We start from the raw sequence: 22,284 nt of genomic DNA on the forward strand, positions 1-22,284 counted from the left end.
CAGGAAAGTACCATATACACAGAACAATCATGCTCTTCTTGGACACTGAGACTTGCACAGGAAACCAAAATTTCAGCAAGGCTTGCACAGAAAACACATGCATTGCACCTAATGTCCCCTTAAAAGACGACCAAAGCTGTTTGCATTTGTTTATGTTTGAATATGCACGAACAAACCCAATTCTCATCTTGCTATTGTCACCATGGAACAAACTCAAAACAGCTGCCCACAACCTTTTTTTCTTTTTTTAAGAACTTCCTCTGGCTACAAGCAATTTATATTTGAGCATCTGGTATTTATTTAAAGGGGAAACAGACCACCCTGTATCTTTAACTCAGTTGCTATAGACCACATTTTGGTACTGGTAAACAAGAAGGATAATGGACAGGAGTTTTTGACAACAGCATATGACCTTGCTTGTCAAACCCATATTAAGACAGATGTGGTTTTTTCCTTGTGTCTCATTTTTCAGCATTGCTATGCATTGTTGCTTACTTGATACACTTCCATTGCTAAAAGGGAAAATGCTCGCCATTCACATCCTTCATTGAGCAGGCTGGGTCAAAGGACGAGGCTGCATGTTATACAGGTGGATATATCGTCACGTGATCTCCTATAGACTACAGCACCACTGAAAGAAGACCACACGTGTCTGAAAGAAGTCTGTGGTTCCTTTCTGAAAATACTATGAGGAGAAATAGTCCTGACAAAGCAGGCACTATATGCTGCTTAGTTCTGTTGCAAATTACCGGTATACAATGTAAAAATGCTGGTGAGCATTATACTGGATATACACGCATGCATGCAAAGGAGAGACTATAGATTCTTGTAAGCCACCTTGTTATGAGATATACTAATGGAGAGGGTATAAAATATGTTAAATAAATAAATCTGTGTGAAAAGGAAGGTCGCTTAACAATTTTGTTGATTCTCCTGGGATTGTAACACAAACCTAAGTATTAGAAGTATAGCTTAAAAACTAATGTTTACTTTCTCTTTTCTACCAGCTTTCCATTTAACAATTGGTAGTTGTTGGTTGGGAGCAAAAGGATCTCCGTTTCTGTGATTCCCATGGACAACTGTTTTTCGTTATTTGAAAACGTGATTCTCAAAACAAGCATTGTGCATGGTGTTCTTTTACTTTAACTAGAGAATTGCTAGTGGCCCTCAGATAGAGTTTATGCCAAGATGTAACGTTTTGGCACCACCGGAAAATCTACTTATTCACCCAGGATTTGGTTGAATCTTTGCCACGGCACTTTGTAAAAAGCTATTTAACTGTGCATGTGCTCTTGCATGTTTTACTGATGGGAATATTTTGTTGAATTTTTTCAGTATTGTACCCCACTTCATTTGACTAAACTGCGGGAGGCAGTGGAAGACAGGTGTGCCTGGCATGCTCTGGTCCACGGGGTCACGAAGAGTCGGACACGACTAAACAACAACAACAACCCCCACTTCAAAATGTTATTGTAAAAAGCAGCAACAAAATTTATAAATTAATAAAACAATACATTTGTAAACCGATGCTTTATCGTATTACTGATTATTGGTTAATTATTGGTTGTAGTCAACTAACCTTTGCTCAGAATAGATAAACCACTGAAATTAATGGGCCTAAGTTGGTCACAGCCATTCAATGGGCTCACTCTGAGTAAAAGTTAATTGAATACAACTTTATATAATTTCTTTTCATTTTTATTGGCATTGTACCCAGGTTTGGGATTATTTTAGAATGATAAGCAGGCATGAATTTTATTTTTTAAAAAGCGGGATTTGATGTCCTTCTGCTGTTATTTTCCTTTACGTGTCATGGAAAGCATAAATAAACTAGCCCATTTACTTATTCCAGGTCATCCTTCACCCACCAGTACACAGGAAGGTTGGGCATAGTGATTGAGGCAGCTGTGTAGTAATTATCTGTATTTTCATTGTTGAGTGACTGCACCTGGCTCTTCCTTATTAACCACACAACATCCAGCTAATTAACTGAAAGAGGGGTGGATTCCTTGGTCCATTGCCCTGCATGCAGGCTGTACACCAAATGAAACTTTATCAAACACACACAATTAAGATTATGTTATCATAAGCAGTATGGGCTTCCAAGGTCACTACGAATCCTCCCAAAATGTGGGTTGGATGGTTTGGTTTTCTTATGCTTTCCAGGAATTTGAGTTTGCATCCTCACACCCCATGGTCACCCCAGTTCTAAAGTGAAGATGCATTAACTGGGATGCACTGATAGAAATAATTACAGCAGCAGCAGCAGCTGGTGTGAGATAAGTTTATTCTGCAATGCTGCTAAGCCAGGTCTGGGAAACACTCCGATCTTCCCAAAGAGCAGTCCATTTGTCATAGCAGTCACTTTACAAAGTGAGTTAAATTTCACGTTATAAAGATAGTTTGAGGATGTGAAGTTGCAGCTAACGATGTTGCAGCTTCCGACACAAGCTTGTGACCATCCATTTTAATGAGTCACTGGAGTAAAATGGAGCAAAGCCTTTTAACATGATATCCCTGGGAAAATAAAACTAATTATCCAATGAACAGAGCCCATGGCAAGCTGAATGAGTGAAGTGGGGCTCACCAAATGGATAAATCAAGAAATCCACCGAAATCTCCCTTTCCTTGTTGGATGCTAAAATGCACTTTGGTGTTACTTCAGTTTTGACCTTCAGTGACTATTCCCAAGAATGACTACTTAGTGTTTAGTAACCAATATTGTGCTCTGATACATAAGAAGCACAACTCAAGATCCCTTTGATATACCAAGACTGGACGCACCTTCAATCTTTGTTACTTGGGCTGCAGAGCAAATAAAATATCTAGTCATTACTGTATGAACTAAAATCTTACTATACACCAGCTTGCTTAAGTTATGTTACTTTACCTGTGGGTTTTTAAACACAGCGTATTTTTCCTTTCTTTCCAAAAACAGAATCTTATTCTCAGTGTCACGGGTCCAATGTGATAAGACTTCAATCACATTTTCATGGTCTTCAAAAAATCTTTCTAGGGAAACCCAAACCAGAAATGTTAAGACAGACAAATATATTACACACATGCTCCGTCATCAGTGCACATTCCTATATTTAAATGTAGTAAAATGGTTCAAAGGGATGTGGGTGGTGCTGTGGTCTAAACCACTGAGCCTCTTGGGCTTGCCGATCAGAAGGTCAGTCGTTCAAATCCCTGTGACGGGGTGAGCTCCTGTTGCTCGGTCCCTGCTCCTGCCAACCTAGCAGTTCAAAAGCACACCAAGTCCAAGTAGATAAATAGGTTTTGCTCTGGCAGGAAGGTAAACAGGGTTTCCATGCCCTCCTCTGGTTTCGGTGTTCTGTTGCGCCAGAAGCGGCTTAGTCATGCTGGCCACATGACCTGGAAAAACTGTCTGCGGACAAACGCTGGCTCCCTTGGCCTATAAAGCGAGAAAGCGCCGCGACCCCAGAGTCGTCTGCAACTGGACTTAACTTTCAGGGGTCCTTTATCTTTACTTTTAAAAAATGGTTCAAAGCAATTGCTTATCCATAATATTCAGACCCCAAGAGCCATGATAGACTAGACCATATGAAAGCATCTTTGCCAAAACAGAAAAACTTCCCAGATTTTCTTTTTTTTCAGTTTGTAAAAATTTGCAAAGGAATTCCCTAGATTTCACTAGGTACTTTGATGTTTCAGACTTTTTCTTTTAACACTCCCCTGCATGTATATATTTATATATCCTTACATATAATAAACATGTAAGGCTGTCATGATGCAGCAGTTTGCTACCTACGGGTAGGTGGTGCTGTGAACTACAGCGTTATGACAAACTGGGCTCTTAGAACTGCTTGGGCATGACACCAGCATTGGAGGGTGATAAGCAGGCAACCAGAGATTGAGGTGGGCAGACCCAGATGGGCGAGCAGGCAGACGGGTGGCCCAGGTGAAGTGTAAGGAAAGTGGTGAAGTGGGATGGCCTTGGCAGGGAGTAAAGGGAGGGGGCAAAGGGAGGCACTGCCCTTAGTATGTGACACACACACCATTAGTAGAGAGAAGACACACCAAAACTAGGAGCTCAGATCTATCAGACACAAACAAGAACCCACCAAAACGAAGAGATGGGCGCTGGATGGCAACGGCAAAATGTTGCCTGATGTAGCATCACCAAAATGCTTTCTAGTAAAGCTCAAAAAATATAGCGTAAGAAGATCCAAAATCTTTGCAACGTACCTATTTGTAGCTCTGGGTATATTTCATAAAGGCACCAGTCCACATTACAGTCGCAGTGGGTTTTCTCAAAGAGATTGTCCAATACATCACGTGCCTCTTGCCGTTCATCCACCATCAGGGATTTCGTACTGTTATCATTCATGTGCACCTTGACAACAAGCTGCAGAGAGAATAATAGATGAGGCAGTTAATTTCAATGTGGACCAAAAGGCTACCGTGGTCAAGAATCTGCCTGGGCTGATCAGAGAGATCATTGCCAATTCAAATCCATCATGTATCATAAAATTGGACCTGGGGGTGGGATGGGGGGACATAATATGTCTTGGGAACACTACCAAGTCAACAGCTCTACTTCCCTGCCTCTTTCCAAGACAGAATTCATGTTTTGAGTAAAGAGTAACTGAAATGTCAGGTAAATATACAGATTGTTTCTCTAAAACATTATTAAACATACAGTTTGCATGATAGCAGAGTTGCCAACATTTTTACCAGCGCTTGCTCCTACATCTTTAACAGCATCAGTTTCAGCAAAAATTAGGAGGTTTTAATGCATATCTCCCTCTCGTTAAAAGCTCCTCTTCCTGGTGGTAGAAAATCAGGCTACTATTAAAAATACAGAAGCCGGCTGCACTAGTCTTTCCACATCAGCTGGCAACATTATATAGTATCCCTGAAATTATTATTATTTTCTCTCATTCTCTGTGTGGTTTATTTTTAGAACCTTCTCAGAGGAGGCCATAATATTGGGTGGGTTAATATAAAATGAAGGAACAACAAACCCATCAGATCAGACCTAATCTAGAATCCAGTTATAACTGACTGGAAATTCAACACCTAATCTCATTTTATATTGACTTCGGGGATAAAAACATCCTACCAGATCTTCTGGTCTCTGCTTGAGAAATTCGTTAACTGGTGACTGTTTCTGATGACCCGCATGGCTGACTGCACAGGTCTAGGATTGGCATAGACTGTGCAGAAGAAAGGGCTATGTCTAAGAGAATATAGTACCTGCCTTTCACCAGGACAGAATCTCACTTGTATATTAAAGCATTCTGTCGGAAGAAATAGGAAGCCATTGTTTAGGTATGCACCAATTTAGGGGTAACTGACCTTTCTGCATTAGAGACACTGAACCTTTAATGGTTTTGCAGACATGGGAATTTGGGCACCTCCAGCTTTTCAAAGCCCTCCAATACTCTGCCACAAAAAGCTGCATTTGCTGAAATACCTCCAGCTGCACAACAATGAAAGGAGCAGGTGTTCTAATGTGGTCTAGAGGTTAGAGTGTTAGCAACAAAGGTCTAAATCCTCATTCCGCTATGAAGCAAACTGGGCTATCCTGGACTAGTTATTCTCTCGCTCTCAGCCAGACCTACCTTTTGACTTTATAATAGCTACAAAGGCTGTGTATCCCCCCCCACCATGTTAAGCAATTTTTTTACATGTTAAGCAATTGGCACATGTTGTTCATGTTTGTTTTTACTTCATGATCAAAATGCTTGTTTCCACAAAGTGAAAAGAGAAGTGTTCACTGGAAGGAGACTTGAGACTTCCTAAATAATCACAGTCCTACTATCTGTCTGCATCTAAGAAAATAAAAAAGTCAGTTCCTTGCCAGGAAATGTTACTTTAGTTCTGCTAATTCTAATTATAAGATCTCTGCATGAACAGCTCTGGCAGTGCAGGGTTGAATTTTGCTCAAACTATAAAAAGCAAGGAGCGTTGATATACTAAGCTGTATTCTTTCCAAATACCTCCACTTTAGTAACTTGTACTTTGGTACTTGTGCAGGATGTTTGTTTGTTTTGAATACACTATCATAATTCTTTGAGAAGAAAAGGTAAAGGGTAGTAGAAATAATGCCAGGCCAATATTTGGGATTGCCCAGAAATATGGTGATAGCATTTTTACATTCTACTCCAGAGGGTTGGGGGAACCCCTATAACAGATTTGGGGAGAATTGCACAAGTGGAAATCCATTTAGTGTAGCACCTTGGTGCTACTCTAAATAAAACCCAGAGGCTTAAGACTCTCAATCACTCTTCTATTTAGCAAATGCGTGTGTCTGTGCGGTACTGCTAACCTTCCCATCCACCTTCAGCCCTCACAGCACGGAAACCATTCACAAGGCTCCTCCAACCTTAGGAGCAGATTTTTTGGGATGGGTGGGTGGGTGCACAGGGAGTTTTTGGAGAAATCATGGGGCAAGTAGTGGGCCAGAGCTCTGGAGCCTGATATTGTTGCTGCTTACCTGGACCAGAGTGGAGCCGGGCAGCGCAGCAAGAAGGTGTGCAGGCATGCTGGCTGAGTCAATTTCCTGTCCTGTCCTGTCCGTGAGCCCATGCAGCCCCAACCTCACTGCCACCAAGTCCCACACCTGCCTCATCCACTTAAACAGCAGCAACGCGGATGTCAGGCTCCATGGCTCTACTCGGCTACAAATGCCATTACAGCTGCAGGAGGAGGTTGACCATTCAGATTTCATAAACAGACTTCTCTGTTGTGTTCACTAAAGAGGCTAGGATCTAAACCAAGGTGACATATTTTTACATGTCATAGAAAGGGCAGCTATTTTTGTTTCTTTAAAAAGTCATTAGCAGTCCTTAGGGCTACAGTTCCCATTTTACATGATAACACTCCTGTTCTAATGGATTGTTATCAAACACATCTATTTGTTTTTTTAATTGTTTTGTGTATATTTTATTGCTACTGTCCTTTAACTGTTCTGGAATAAATATTTATGAAGGGTGGCATAAAAAAACCGCCTTCAGTAAATAGAAGTGGAATATCCACAGCTTGGTGGAAAACAGGTATGACCTGTCTGGTTTGTGATCTGGACATCTTGGCAAATCATCCAATCAACAGGCAAACAAAATGGAGGGGGAAGTACATGAAACAAGCCAATACTTGACTGTATAAAATGGTTGTTTAAAATCGTAATGTTTGATTGTCAATACTTTTGCAAAAATAAAATAAAATAGAGAATGCTACCTTTTTAACTTTGGCTTCCTTCAGTTTTTCTAATGCAAGCTTAATCTTGTCAGCTTTTGCTTGCGCTTCTTGTTCTTCCTGAAAGAAGAAAGATTGTAAAGCCCCTTTTAAAGACACCACACCCCAGTAAGAAGCATTCTATCCCCTTTCCATTTCATGAACATTTTCATTTCTTCTCCCTTTTAAATTTTAATTTTGGGTGCTTTCTGCTCCAGGATGGGTTTGCACAGCATCCCATTATGTCGAATACCACTGTTCTAGTTGGTTGGTTTCTTCTTGTTTTGTGGACCGCCATAATTTCCAACATTAAGGCCATCACACAGGAACATATGAAGAGACCAGCATCCTGTTCTCACAGTGCCCAACCAGATGCCTGTGGGAAACCAGCAAACAGTATTTGACCTCAAGAGCACTCTGCCCTTCTGTGAATTCCAGCAACTGGTGTTCAGAAACAGGGCATGACCTTTGATAGCTTTCTCCTCCATCAATCTGTGTAATCCTCTTTCCAGGTTGGTGACCACCACAATCCAGCCTGGATAGCGCAGTTGGTTAGAGCAGGGTGCCGATGACACCAAGGCTGCAGGTGCAATCCTTGTAAGGGACAGCTGCAGATTCCTCCATTGCAAGGGGTTGGACTAAATGGTCCGTGGGTTCCTTCCAACTCTACAATTGTATGAGTTCCTTAGTTAAACGATGTGCTGCGTAAATAAGTACTGTAGTTTTCCATGTATAAGACGATGTTTTTTATTTTAAAAGAATGTTAAAATTTGGGGATCATCTTATACATGGATAGTGCAAAGGGTGGACAGGCAATTGGTTGTAGCCGCGAGCCAGAGATTGTCAGCAGCGATTTGGCGTGTGATTGGTGGCTGCGACAAGGGCTGCTGTTGATTGGCTTCTGCTGCAGCAATTTTGCGGGCGACTGGTGGCTGGTGAGCGATTTTCGGCAATCCCCCCCAGCCCCACGACTCTGGGCAAACTCCCCCCATTTCCTTAATTTGGAGTCCCCAAAAATAGGGGCCGTCCTATACATGGGGGCATGTTATAAACGGGAAAATACAGTTGTTGTTTTTTTAATCTGTCCTGAGTCTTCCAACATTTGTTATGGCTATATGTTGCCTCCAATATCAGAGATGGTAGCTCTCTGAATAGGAGCAGGAAAGTACTATCCCACTCATGTCCTGCTGGACTCAGTAGGTCTTTGGTCTGATTCTAGGATGATATGTTTTTACACCCATTCGTTGAAGTTTCTCGCCCTGAGTACAAACTCAGTTTTAGCTGAACATTTCAATTTATACAGAAAAGTAGTCTGCCTCTTCAGCAGAAAAACTTCCATATTATTCACCTCTCTGCTTCGTGATCTCAGGCAAACCCAGAAAGACAAAGGGGACGTAGTAGCTCTCTGGACTAAAGAACCACTATACTTCTCCACATGGGGCTGTCTCAACATGAAATACCTGATATTGTGCTTTCTGGCCAAGAGAAACTTTCGGGGTAGTTGGATTGTACTTGAAAAGGTCAGGAGAAAGTGATTTTGCTTCTAAAACAGAAGGGCTTTTCATTTTGCTATTCTAGGTTCTCTCTTTTGGTGCTACGGAAAACATCTACAGAATCGTTAAAACAGCCTTTGCTAACCTGGTGCCCTCCACCAGGTGACAACTCTCATTATAGGCTGGCTATGGCTGATGGAAGGTGGCGCTGTGGGTTAAACCACAGAGCCTAGGACTTGCCAATCAGAAGGTCGGCGGTTCAAATCCCTGTGACGGGGTGAGCTCCCGTTGTTCAGTCCCTGCTCCTGCCAACCTAGCAGTTCGAAAGCACGTCAAAGTGCAACTAGATAAATAGGTACCGCTCCAGCGGGAAGGTAAATGGTGTTTCCATGTGCTGCTCTGGTTCACCAGAAGCGGCTTAGTCATGCTGGCCACATGACCCGGAAGCTGTATGCCGGCTCCCTCTGCCAGTAAAGCGAGATGAGCGCCGCAACCCCAGAGTCGTCCGCAACTGGACCTAATGGTCAGGGGTCCCTTTACTTTATGGCTGATGGAACTTGCTGTCCAAAGTATATGGAGGACACCAAGCTGGTGAAGGTTTACATTAAAACAAGGGCCTAGCAGAGTTTTGAAATGAGATTCTGTCAGTGTTTGAAAAAGAAAATGTTCTGACCTCCTTTGCCTGGTCCTTGGACCCTAGTTGGCACAAAGAGACCTTTAGAAAGAGTACTTTGCAGAATGCTGCTTTTATTCTAAAAAAAGTCTTCTCCAACCATGACCGACCGCTTTATACATATCAAACGCAATCAGCTACCAACCCACACCGCACACAATCAATGACCACTCTATATATACAGGCATATGTAGGTGAAAGGTTGCGTGAGTCATGCTGGCTTTGCCAATTCATTGTAGGCAGCTGACTCATGCTGACTCAGTTCCTTTCATATTAAAGAAACAGCGGCTAATTTTAAGCCGTGACAGATTCTGCTCACCTGAGTGTATGGTTCAGGAGGCTGGGTTGGAGCAGGTGGAGGAGGAGGAGGAAAACCAAAGGCTAGTTCTGGAGGAGGTGGCGGCAAATCATCCTCAACCTGGGTAACGGCAATATTTGGGAAACTTGACTGGGCATAAGTGGTGACAGGAGCATTTGCTGGAGCCTGAGTCTTGGCAGCACGTTGGAAATGAGAGGTGTCTTTCTGTTCTTGGAATGTAGCTTTCTCCACTTCACTTATGTCTGCTACAAGATCAGACATTAAAGCATCCAAATCGGTATCTTCCAATGCGTTTAAGGATTCTGTTAAGGGGCGGGAAATACAAGATATCTCAGGCATCATTTCAGTACTGATCTTGAGCAACTTGCTCTGCTGGTGTGAGCAGATGCTGTTCCACAGATTATAATAAGGATGGCTTCTAGCCAAGGAAGTGACAGAGGCAAGTTTTTAAAAGAGCACCTGGGAATACTGTACTAGAGGAATTCACATCTGAGTATTAAAAGCCAGGCTAAGATTTGCATAGAGAAATGAAATATAATAACCTGAGTACCATAGTCAAAAGCAAATTATAGCTCTGGTAAAATTTACAGGATCGCTTTTTTGAAAGAAAGAGAAAATTTAACCTTTCATTGTTTCAAGAGTTAGACCGAAGTCATTTTACACATTCAAAATGAATGAATTGTTTCAGAAGAGAAAAGTGTCCATTTAGCTTTTTGCTAAATAGTGCTTGCCCCCTCCTCTGACAAACTGATCATAGTAATACAAAATACAAATACTCACCATTTAAATCTTTAAAACCAACTGCAAAACTAAATTCCTCATTGGCTGCTTTGCTGGGTGGAGGTGGGAGTGTTTCTACTCCCAAACTCTGATGAAGAAAGGGGGGAAATATCACTGTCACTGGCAAAAGTCATGGTAGAAAAGTTATTCAAGGTATCCTAAGACCAGAAACTTATCTACTGGGCTGGTTATTCTCTATAGAAAGACATTTGCTTTGTGATTGGAAGTGTAGTCTTAACATCCCTTTCTCCAGAATAACTTGCCCCACCTTTGACGTCAAACACATTTGAATGCTGCTTCATATGTCATGGGGGAAATGAGTTTTGAGTTGTTTATTTATCATGTATTCAGTGTGAACACCATAAGGGGGGCAGGAAACTTTTGACTATAAGCCATTCTCCCCCTCCCCGCTTCCACAGCTCTGTTCAACCATCCCCCCAAATCCCCAAGTCACTAACAAAACACAAACAAGTGAAATGTCATGCATTTCACATACTATCTAGTTTGTCTTAAGGTAAAAAAATAAAAAATAGAAATGTAAGATCCATGATTGGACCTCCTGATGTTGATATATCTTTTTAAAAGCAACAGCTTAAGTTGCCAGGGCACTTGCAGGGTTTAAAAAATCCTTTCCCCTGTGCTGTTTCCCTGATTTAAACCACCTTCCACAAAAGAGCTGTTTGTTTCCCCAGCAAGATAAATAGCAGCTTAGAGGGCAGGTGGGGAGACAAAACTGGGGAAACAGTGGTGGTGGCCACTGTCACAAAGCAGACTCAGTGTCAATATCTACATAGAAAAGGTTATTTATTAGTTTTCAAGCTGTTCTATTTTCTCATTTACACCTAATCCATTATTAAGAAGCCAGAAACTTAATACAGTGGTACCTCTGGTTACATACTTAATTCGTTCCGGAGGTCCATTCTTAACCTGAAACTGTTCTTAACCTGAGGTACCACTTTAGCTAATGGGGCCTCCTGCTGCCGCCACGCTGCCGCTGCACGATTTCTGTTCTCATCCTGAAGCAAAGTTCTTAACCGGAGGTACTATTTCTGGGTTAGCAGAGTCTGTGACCTGAAGCATCTGTAACCTGAAGCGTATGTAACCCGAGGTACCACTGTAGTGAATTGGGATTACTGTTCTGATAGCCAACACTGTGCCATTAAATCATAATCTTTGTGGGGTGTCTGGACTCCCCTTCTAATTCTGGGGTGCTAGATATTTATTCTTGCATATTAAAATACAAGTCAGGATGAGTCATTAGCTGGGAAAATGGAAGTGGCTCAGTGCTGCCGTCCCTCCCAAAGGTCAGTTAGTTTGAAAGACAAAAGGAAAGTTTAGGATGGAGTTTTTGCAGTGATGTTGTAGTCTGGAAAAGATCAGCAAGCTGGAGAGTGGGGTCAGAGCTACATTTTGGAGCATGTTTGATTTTCTCTTTTGAATCCAGGAGCGTGCCTATGGGAGAAGCAAGGCCCTTTTGGAGTGGCAATGATCTGAACCCCTCCATGGCAGGCTCAGGTTATATATATCTGTGTCCATAAACCCTATGCCATAAAGACACCACAGTCTCCCCTGTGCCTCATTTCCAAAGGAAACATGAACCTTGGGTAGGAGCCTGCAGCCCTGGAATTTTGCACTGCTGTGGAGGTTGGGGTGGTATGAACAATATTTTATTTTATTTTATTGGTTTGCAAGCTCCTTCCAGCAGAATTCCTAATCTACAGAGTAAAATACAACTGACGGAACCTATCTGAACACCATAAAAAAAAATCAGAAATAAAGCTTTATGCCAAGGGACTCATATATAAAAACCGAAGTGGCAGGTTAAGTGCTTCAAGTTACACTTTCAAAATTTATGTAATTTGTGCCATAGATTCTTATTTTGCTACGTTGCCAGCATTCCGCTGAAGTCTAAAGGCCAACTTGACATTACAAAGGATATATGCGACCCATTTCCCAGAGGTTTCTTTTTCTAAAGGAAAAGCAGCCGCAGGACTCAGCAATCAGAAGCAGAAGAGAGGTGAGGTGGGCCAGGGAGGGAATTAAACTCCCCTACAGGAAGGAAAGTAGCTTGGTGAAGGGGCAGGAGAAGGGCTTAACAGACAAATGGCTGAAAATGAAAGACACAAGGTCCCCTGTATACGGGGTCTCCCCACCCCCCACAAGAGGGAAAGCAGAATTTAGTGAGCAAATACGTGCTCCAACGACATAGTAACCTGTTTCTGCTATAAAATCCCCCATTCCCACATAATGCATGCAGGGATAGTTATACAGTCGTACCTTGGAAGTCAAACAGAATCCGTTCCAGAAGTCCAATTGACTTTCAAAATGTTCAAAAACCAAAGCATGGCTTCTGCTTGGCTTCAGGAAGCTCCTGCAGCCAATTATAAGCCGTGGAAACCCTGTCGGACGTTCGGCTTCCAAAATAGTTCACAAACTGGAACAGTCACTTCCGGGTTTGCGAAGTTCAGGAGCCAAAACGTTCGGGAACTAAGCTGTTTGACTTACAAGGTATGACTGTAGTGTCCTTTCTTTTTAAAAAATGTTGATAGGTGTGCTGGTCTAGCACAACAGGCATTGTGATGTTTTGCTTCAGCTGCAAAAAGTCTCTCGCAACTGGTACTGGTTATTTCATGGGCAACGTGGGGGCAGAAAATGAGGAATCAATCTCGGTATGTTGAAATAATTATATTTAGTAAGAAAGAACAACGATGAATGGAGACAGGAAGAAGGATTCTTTATTCCTTCTTTTTTACTTTCTTTTACCAATTCTCCAAATCAGCTAAGAAAGTATAACTTACCTGTGTCAGCAAATCCATTTCCCCCAATAAATCGCTGAACATCTGATCTATATCTTCACACGTTTCCTCCATCTGAAAAACAAAAATCAGGCAAGGGTGAGAGCACGAAGCCTCCGTGCCTACCAAAAACGTCACAAACTTCTGCAACATAAAAGGGATGCCCTCAAGTTTCATTCTTTTACTACTAACTGTAGCTTTTCTCCTATTATTATTATTATTACTGAAATAAACCATTTCATTTTCAAAGCATTTTGATAAGACTAGTTCTCAGATATAGCCCCCCTCTAAGGCAGGTCACTGATCACCTGTACTGGTTTTGCAGTGTCTTTTTCCTACTCCAAAGAAATAATATCCTACTTACTCAGCAGTTATCCTGATTTGCTCACAAAAAGCTTACATCGAAACTAGATTTTATTTAGTCTTTATTGAACATTTGTTCTGATTTGTCTGTAGAAAGGTTATAAATCAATGAGCACTCATCCTAATTAACAAGTGGGGTGTTTACCAGTGTATGTCTTCATTTAAATCATTCATTCATTCCACGCCTTTCAGTTTATTTCTTAGTCACTTTCCTAACAGCAAAAAGCCCATTTATTTTTTAAAGTGGATTTGTCGCACGAAGGCAACAGATCACTTAAGTCCATTCTAATTGCACAAACGTAAATTTCCCAGCACGTTTGAATCCCTCCCACAAAATGCTGACAATCTGAAGGCACCCCAGCGTCAGAGTTCAGTAAAGCATGTCCTAGAGTAATTCCAGCCCTTTCCTTTTGATCCAACATGACTTCATTGGCCATTGGTGAAGTTTGATTCATTGGAGACCACCACCCAAACAATGTATGGATAAATTTCCACAGAATATTCGATTTTTTCAATTCCCCTCTGATGCTTACACTATTCTGTCAAAGAAATAAAAGTCAGCTTGCTTTGTGGAGCGTACCCTTTCCAGCCAACATGCCTTGCTCAAAACAGTAACAAAGAGCAAAATTATCTCCTAGCAGGCAAGGAATGCAGCAAAGGCTGCAGATTACTAAAGTACCAAAGAAAGCACACACCAGACACATGATTGTGATGGGGAAGATTGCATAAGTCATAACCTTGTTACTGTTACATGTGAGAATGACTCAATGTACAGCCGGGTGGAAAATCGATAGCAGGCAAAGGGCTGAACCCATTCCTGATTCCCCTCCCCCCAATAAAATTTAGCCAATTCCAAACTAATTCCCATTTCTCTTAGGGCTATCACTCAAAGAAATCTTAGCCAAATATATATAGGTAAAGGTAAAGGGACCCCTGACCATTAGGTCCAGTCGTGACCGACTCTGGGGTTGTGGCGCTCATCTCGCTTTATTGGCCGAGGGAGCCGGTGTACAGCTTCCGGGTCATGTGGCCAGCATGACTAAGCCGCTTCTGGCGAACCAGAGCAGCGCATGGAAACGCCGTTTACCTTCCTGCCAGAGCGGTACCTATTTATCTACTTGCACTTTGAGGTGCTTTCGAACTGCTAGGTTGGCAGGAGAAGGGACCGAAGAACGGGCGCTCACCCCATCGCGGGGATTCGAACCACCGACATCCTGATCGTTAAGTCCTAGGCTCTGTGGTTTAAGCCACAGTGCCACCTGCGTCCCTAGCCATATATATATATATATATATATGTGTGTGTGTGTGTGTGTGTGTGTATATATAAAATTCTGTAGCAAAAAAGCACTCTCACTTTCCTTGTAAATAAGGTGCAGAAGTGGCCTGGTTCACACTTTACACAAGGTCAGGCTGTGAACAAGCAAATGCACATTTCTGGGGACAGAATTGCAGGTGCTTTGCTCCTGACTCATTCCAGCACCTACCATGCTGCTTTGTAATCTAGCAGCAGTTACAGACTTGGCTTCCTGGTGTATCTGGCCATGCATGATACATGTGATCAAATGACAGTCAACTCTCATTATTTCACCCCCCTCCCCCATTGAAGACTTTGTGAAATGAAAAGAAAAAGAGGAAGTTAATGTCGGCATGCAAAATTCATAGCAAATACCGTCAAACCTCGGCTCTGTTTTCAAACAATTCGGCTCCCGAACGCTGAAAACCCGGAAGTAAATGCTCCAGTTTAACATTTTTCGGAAGCCGAACGTCTGATGCGACTTCCGCTGAGGGCAGGAAGCTCTTGCAACCAATCAGAAGCCGTGATTCAGTTGTCCAACGTTTTGGAAGCTGAACGGGCTTCCAGAACGGATTACGTTTGACAGCCCGAGGTTTGACTTTAGTTTTATCACCCGTTCTTATTTATCATTAATCACACACACATTTCAGAAGTGTGGCTGAGTTGGTTTATTTTAAAAGAATTCAAAAAGTATCCAGGAAAACAAGTTCAGGCTTGAATCCCAAGTACAGTGGTGCCTCGCAAGACGAAATTAATCCGTTCCGCGAGTGTCTTCGTCTAGCGGTTTTTTCGTCTTGCGAAGCAACCTTATTAGCGGCTTAGCGGATTAGCGCTATTAGTGGTTTAGCGGCTATTAAAGGCTTAGCGGCTTAGCGGCTTAGCTGCTAAAAGGCTATTAAAGGCTTAGCGGCTTAGATAAAGGGGGGGGAAGCGAAAAAAAATCTCAAGACTCGCAAGACATTTTCGCCTTGCGAAGCAAGCCCATAGGGAAATTCGTCCTGCGAAGCAACTCAAAAACGGAAAACCCTTTCGTCTAGCGGGTTTTCCGTCTTGCGAGGCATTCGTCTTGCGGGGCACCACTGTAAGTCCCTTTTGAAATCAAATGGACTTCAAAATAAACATGGATTAGGACGGGGCTCAGAATAATTCCATGCTGCAAGGAAAAAACACCCCTAATTGATGAATGGTAGCTATTTATTCAACACTCTGCAATTGAGGATTCTAATTAGCTTCTCCTAGCCAACAGCTTTTTAACGCATTGCCAATTGTGAAGAAAAATTAACCAGTCTCTGATTAATAGGGAGCAGAATCACCCCGTTCTCTCCTGGATAGAAACAACCTCAGCCATGAGTTTATGACTATTGCCCCTGTAACAAGAATGTTTTTGCAGCACCGCCCCCACAATGCCTCCGATTACCATAAATGAGCAGTAGGCGAAGGAACAGGCCAATGATCTGCGCTGATACGGTAATTGCTAGGGAGAGAAAGAGCCACCAAGGCCCCGCTAGGCATAGCTGACTAATATGCAGTTCAAACTGTTTAATATTTATGAGATAAATATGAGGTTATCAGTCGGGCAGCTCCGTTCTAAAAGGCCGCTTAAATTTCGCAGCATAACTGAAGTTTTGCACCACTGCAGCTGAAACGGCATCCTCCTCTTGCCAGCTAGGCTGCCCGTTGCCTGTCAGAATCAGTCACGTTTCACCGAAATCCCCCAAATTACCAGGAATATGATGCACTGCACAGTGTCTCAAAAACTGGCACGGAAACATTCAGCAAGCCTTTGGAACTGCCCCCCTGTCTCTGTTTCTGTCTCTGCTGGGTAGGTGTTCACAGGCTAATAAATTCCTGTTAGTACCAGAAATTGGGTCAAGTACTATAGCCATGCAAGAGAATGCACAGACTCTAAGCACTGCTGCTTGATTCCTATAAGCCAATAAAATGGCCCAATGCAGTAACTTGTGGAAACATGCTATAATAATCATATTCTTTAATGCACATATTAGGCTTGGCCTTGATTTCTTTAATAGAATTTTCCCATTCTCCAAATCCACACTAGAGGAGATAGTCCTACCTCTGAACTACTACATCCCACGCTTTTGCCTCTGCCTGGAAAGGTGTTTACAAAAAAAAGGAAAAAAAAGACATACAATGGTACCTTGGCTCTCAAACTTAATCTGTTCTGGAAGTCTGTTCCAAAACCAAAGCGTTCCAAAACCAAGGCGTGCTTTCCCATAGAAAGTAATGCAAAATGGATTAATCTGTTCCAGACTTTTAAAAACAACCCCTAAAATAGCAATTTAACATGACTTTTATTATCTAACGAGACCACTGATCCATAAAATGAAATCAATAAATAATGTGCAGTCACACAATCAATCCATCAGTAGCTGAATTGGGTTCCATACAGTCACAAAAAACAAAAACAAAGAGCCGCATAAACAAAAACAGACCTCAAAATCAATAGCAAAAACAGACAGACCTCAGCACAAAAGTATGGCACTCAAATCAGAAGCATAACATTCAAAACGGAGCACATTTGACTTCTGAAAAGAGTTTGCAAAGCGGAACACTTACTTATGGGTTTGCAGTGTTTGGGTTTCAAGTCGTTTGAGTACCAAGGCATTTGAGAACCAAGGCATACCACTGCAGATGCAGTCATACATGCTAAGGTACTAATGGTAGGAAAGTGCTGAGGAACTGATAGAACTAACATTCTTCTTCTTCTCCAAAGGACCACAGCACTCCACAGCATGGCACACTTACAGAATTTGCCTCTTGTACATATAGATCACCAATATTTTTTAAAATTCCTCCTGAATTTGGAGCATGGCGCTTGGCTCAATCTCATGAGATAGGACAGGAACCAACCATGTTCCAAACCAGCCTTTGCCAACTTGGAAGGCTGGTATCCAAAACATCTGGAAGGCACCAGGTTGATGAAGGCTGTTTTAAACTGAGATGAGTTTTAAACAATACGGGAGCATTTCCAGATAATCATACCATAGCATACTTGACCTAAAGGTTTGTTAAGTTACAATGAATAATCAGCAGGATTACTGAAGTACAGAAAGTGCAGTACCATACATCTGAAAGCTAGCGTGAAAAATGAGTCTCCACTTTCTAACACTACTTCAAGGTATGCATTGTTAAATTTATGCTAGGATATACTTTATGGCATTCGTGGGTGTGATTTAGTGAGACAAAAACAATTGATTTTATGATTTAAAAAATGAGACAAAAAAATTGTTTCATTTCATAAACATTCATCGCATTGATTCTTATCAAATAAACACCACTTATCACATAAGATAAATACAAAACAGATGGACCATCAGCAACTGTAATTTCTGGCACACCAAAACTGATTAGCATGACATCAAATAAAAGCATGCCCTTCAGGCAGGTTGGCTTTATAGATATTTGGGGATTGTTATTTATATTAAATGGCAACATGAGCTTCGAAGTATATTTGTAATAGGGGAATTTGATAATGTGGCATGTTGCCCGCTTTCCTAGATCTTGTTTATTAATAACATGTAACAATGCCTGGAATTTGATATTGTTTTTACAAGACTAACGTTGTTGATTATGCCCCTACTCCACTGAAGGAATTAGATAAATCTGACGAACTGGAGCTGTGAAGCAGCAGCAGGTCGGGGCAGAGAGGGAATATGGTACAGTACAGTTTCCTTTTTAATCTGCTTGATGGGAGACAAGATGCAAGAAAGCAAAGGTTCATCTAGGCAACAGCTCCCAGTCCTTCTGATCTAGCATCACAACAAAGAGTGTGGGAACAGAAAAGTCCCTTGTCCCCAGATGAGCCATGCTATTAGTATGGAGAGAGCCAAACAGCTAGTCCTGCTGCAGTCTTTATTAACAATGGTGATCATCAGCAACCATTATGGACTGAAGCATCCTGAATATTTACCCTGTGGGAGAATCAGTAAGTGCTGAAGCTGCTCTTGATCCTCAACATGAGGCCTCCCTGGATGAGCCCTTAGTAGTATTACTGAAGTACTCTTGTCTGCCATTACAATGGCTACATCAGCATGAATGCAAATCTGTTTCTCAACAGCGAGCCACCCAATTTGTGCGATGCCATGGTCTATTACACACCCAATCTGCATTGTAGATGGATGCAGTGGTAGTGGGGGGGGGGCTGTTTTTGTCTCACGTTGAGGTGCTGTTGACAATGAATAGGCATATGCCACTTTTTCCTTCATTCGAGCGGGTTGCATTCTATTTTGAAATCTTCCACCCTCCAACAGTGTTGATTCTACCACAGTACAGATGGGGAAACGTGTGCCCATCCAGGCATTGTTGAATAGCTCCCACCATCCCTCATCGTTGGCCATGCTCACTGGGACTGATGGAAGTTGCTGTTAGCTGGGAGGCTAGTCACTGCTGAATAGTAAGAACAGACTTGCTCTGTCCAGGTTCCAAATTCTGTTCAAAGAACTGGAAGTGGGAGTCATTTCAAGAAAAGGGGAGCAGAATTTCACACATACAAGGAGGAGGGTTTTTCTTCTTTCTGAACATTACTGCCAGGAAGAATTCTGGATTGTTGACAGAGCTAGAAAAATATTTCAAAATCTGAGGTGAGGTAATACCCAATGAGCAGCACTGAGAGTGGCAATTTCAAGAGTGATAGTTGAAACCTGACCACAGAACCACACTGTGTTCTATTAAAAACAAAAACCCATCTATTTATTTAACAGAATTTGTAGACTGTTTAATTCGAAAATGGAACGTCTTTAAAGCAGTTTACATAAAATAGTGTGAATAGTTACGAAATTACAGATAAAATCAACAAATCAACACACACACACAATTATCAAAAACATTAGTAATGCCACTAATATTAAAGTAATTTGAAAACAAGTATGCATAAAATTGCATGTCTGGGTAGACTTGACAAAAGTGGTCAAGTAGGCACATCTGGGTCAAAGGTGATCTTTCAGGTAAACTGGTCTCAAGCTGTTGAGGTTTTTATATACCAGTAACAACACTTTGAACCTGGACCAGTAACAGGTCAGGACCCAGTTCAGATCTCTGAGCAGAGGTGGAATATGTTGACAGAACCTGACTCTTGTCAGCAATTGTTCTGCAGCATTTTGCACTAGCTACAGTTTCCTGCTCAACCCCAAGGGAAGCCACACATAGAATGCAATGCAGTACTGTAATCCATTACCAATGCCTGATATAATGCAATCAAGCTATCCCAGACCAGTAACAGTCGCAACTGCTACTACAGCTGAAGCTGACACATTATTTCACTAATGTGCCACAGTACAGAAGCGTCTTTAAAAAAAGGAAGTGGTTCTCTACTAAGTATCTCAGTGACTCAAGTTTCTGACTGTTAATGAGTAAACAGGTTTAAATCTTTGAACAATTCGTAACAGGAAAAACTAAAGGTCATTTTAAATTTTGACAGAAAGCCTAAAGAAACAGAGGAGGGAATACTTTTTCAAAACGAATAGAGGTGGTGCAAGAACAGTGCATATCAGACTGCTTTTATTTTAAAAAAAGGGTATGAAAAAAGTAATAATAATAATACAGCCACATCAAGGAAGATGCTTTTAATGGAGGCAGAAAAGACTACTCTTTTCCACATTAACTTTTATCCCATAAGGGTGGGGAATACCTGGCCTGCTAGCCTAAATAGGTCCAGCATGGGTCCTATTTAGCCCGTGAGGCCATTTCCCCGCCTGCCCCACACCTTGATGTCATATATGATATTAGGATTTGGGCAGCTAGGGACATGGCCTGTCAGTACAGAGGTGTCAACCTTGAAGTGTGCTCCAAATTGTTCAGTGGCAAGGGAAGCTTCTTGTCCTGCTAATCAGCTGACTGACACAGAGCTGGGATTGGCTGAACAACTGGGGAACAGGAAGGACAATACAGCTGGCCCCTGCCCAAAGTGGGGATATGGCAAACTCCAATGGGCTAAACCTCCTATCACTTCAAGCCTTGTGGGGAACTTGGTCACACAGTGGATCCCTGCAGGAAGCAGGCTTGGAGTCACTTGCTATCAGCTGATAGGTGGCAACGTCAAGCCTTACTTGGCTAGGCTGTCCCTATGCACCACAGCTTGCAATGGTTCAAAGGAAAAACTGGTCCTCTGGTGCCATAGTAATATCAGGTGATTGACAGGCGATGGGGCACCACCCACCTGTGATGTGGCACACTGGGATTGGGGGAAACCAGGAGTCTAGCAATTCTTAAGAATAGGCAGATTCCTTCTTTTTCTTCTTCTTTGGCGATCACTCGTAGCTGAGTAAGACTGTCTTCCATAAACACGATTTTAACAATGAGTCCCTAAGTGACTGTGGAGGCCAATTCTGGAGCCACACGTCCTTCCACAGTGGGGACATTGGTTTCTGGGTAGGAGTTGATCACGGTGTGGATTTGCCAAGTGTGCCTTCCTCTTAGCACGTTTCTCCCTTGTGTCCTGAGTTTGAGTGTCTTCAAAGCCCACGACACCTTTGGTAAAGGCTGTTCTCCAACTGGAGCGCTCACAGGCCACTGTTTCCCAGTTGTCAGTGTTTATACTACATTTTTAAAGATTTGCCCTGAGACAGTCTTTAAACCTCTTTTGTTGACCACCAGCATTACGCTTTCCATTTTTAAGTTCGGAATAGAGTAGGTGCTTTGGAAGACGATCATCAGACATCCGCACAACATGACCAGTCCAACAAAGTTGATGTTGAAGAATCTTTGCTTCAACAATGGTGATCTTTGCTTCTTCCAGTACACTGATATTAGTTCGCCTGTCTTCCCAAGTGATGTGTAAAATTTTTCAGAGACACCGTTGATGGAATCTTTCAAGGAGCTGGAGATGGCGGTTATAAGTGGTCCATGTTTCACAAGCATATAGTAAGGTTGGTACTACCATAGCTTTGTAAACAAGCATTTTTGTTTCCCTGCGAATGTCCCAGTCCTCAAACACTGCACTTCAATCGGGAGAAAGCCGCACTCGCAGAGCTCTTCACCTTTAATAGGCAGATTCACAGTGCAGGTGAATGTTTATTGATACACAGTTTTATACTACAAATACAATTAATTGACACGGCCAAAGTTATGACCTATAGTTGTGAAGTGTTAAGGAGCAGGAAAAAAAGGGCTGCTCCCCTCTCCTTCCACCCTACATGGACTTTGTCTCCATGTAAAAGCGCGGGGGGGGGGGATCCAAAAGGAAACTTTGTACAACATTGCATTTGAAATGTGTTGCAAGAATTTATTTGAACACCAAAGCACATGGATGAAGCTGCTGCTCATGCAGTAACTGCCTGAACCTCATATTTCCCCCTACACACGTTTATTATAGCAAGCAACATAAAAGAAAACCTTAGCCAACTTAA

The 22,284-nt window shown here is 42.2% G+C and overlaps 1 protein-coding gene across 1 annotated transcript in view; it reads right to left on the reverse strand.

Annotated features, from left to right (window-relative positions):
* APBB1IP (amyloid beta precursor protein binding family B member 1 interacting protein) overlaps nt 1-22,284 on the reverse strand; it is a 60,252-nt gene that overhangs the window by 23,617 nt on the left and 14,351 nt on the right. The window contains 6 exon segments of the mRNA XM_080974435.1: nt 2,891-3,012; nt 4,213-4,372; nt 7,207-7,284; nt 9,689-9,990; nt 10,469-10,556; nt 13,267-13,338. Of these exon segments, the coding sequence (XP_080830561.1) occupies nt 2,891-3,012; nt 4,213-4,372; nt 7,207-7,284; nt 9,689-9,990; nt 10,469-10,556; nt 13,267-13,338 (822 nt within the window).

Source organism: Podarcis pityusensis, assembly GCF_964106645.2.
Source record: "Podarcis pityusensis genome assembly, chromosome: 12".
Taxonomy (NCBI): Eukaryota; Metazoa; Chordata; class Lepidosauria; order Squamata; family Lacertidae; genus Podarcis; species Podarcis pityusensis.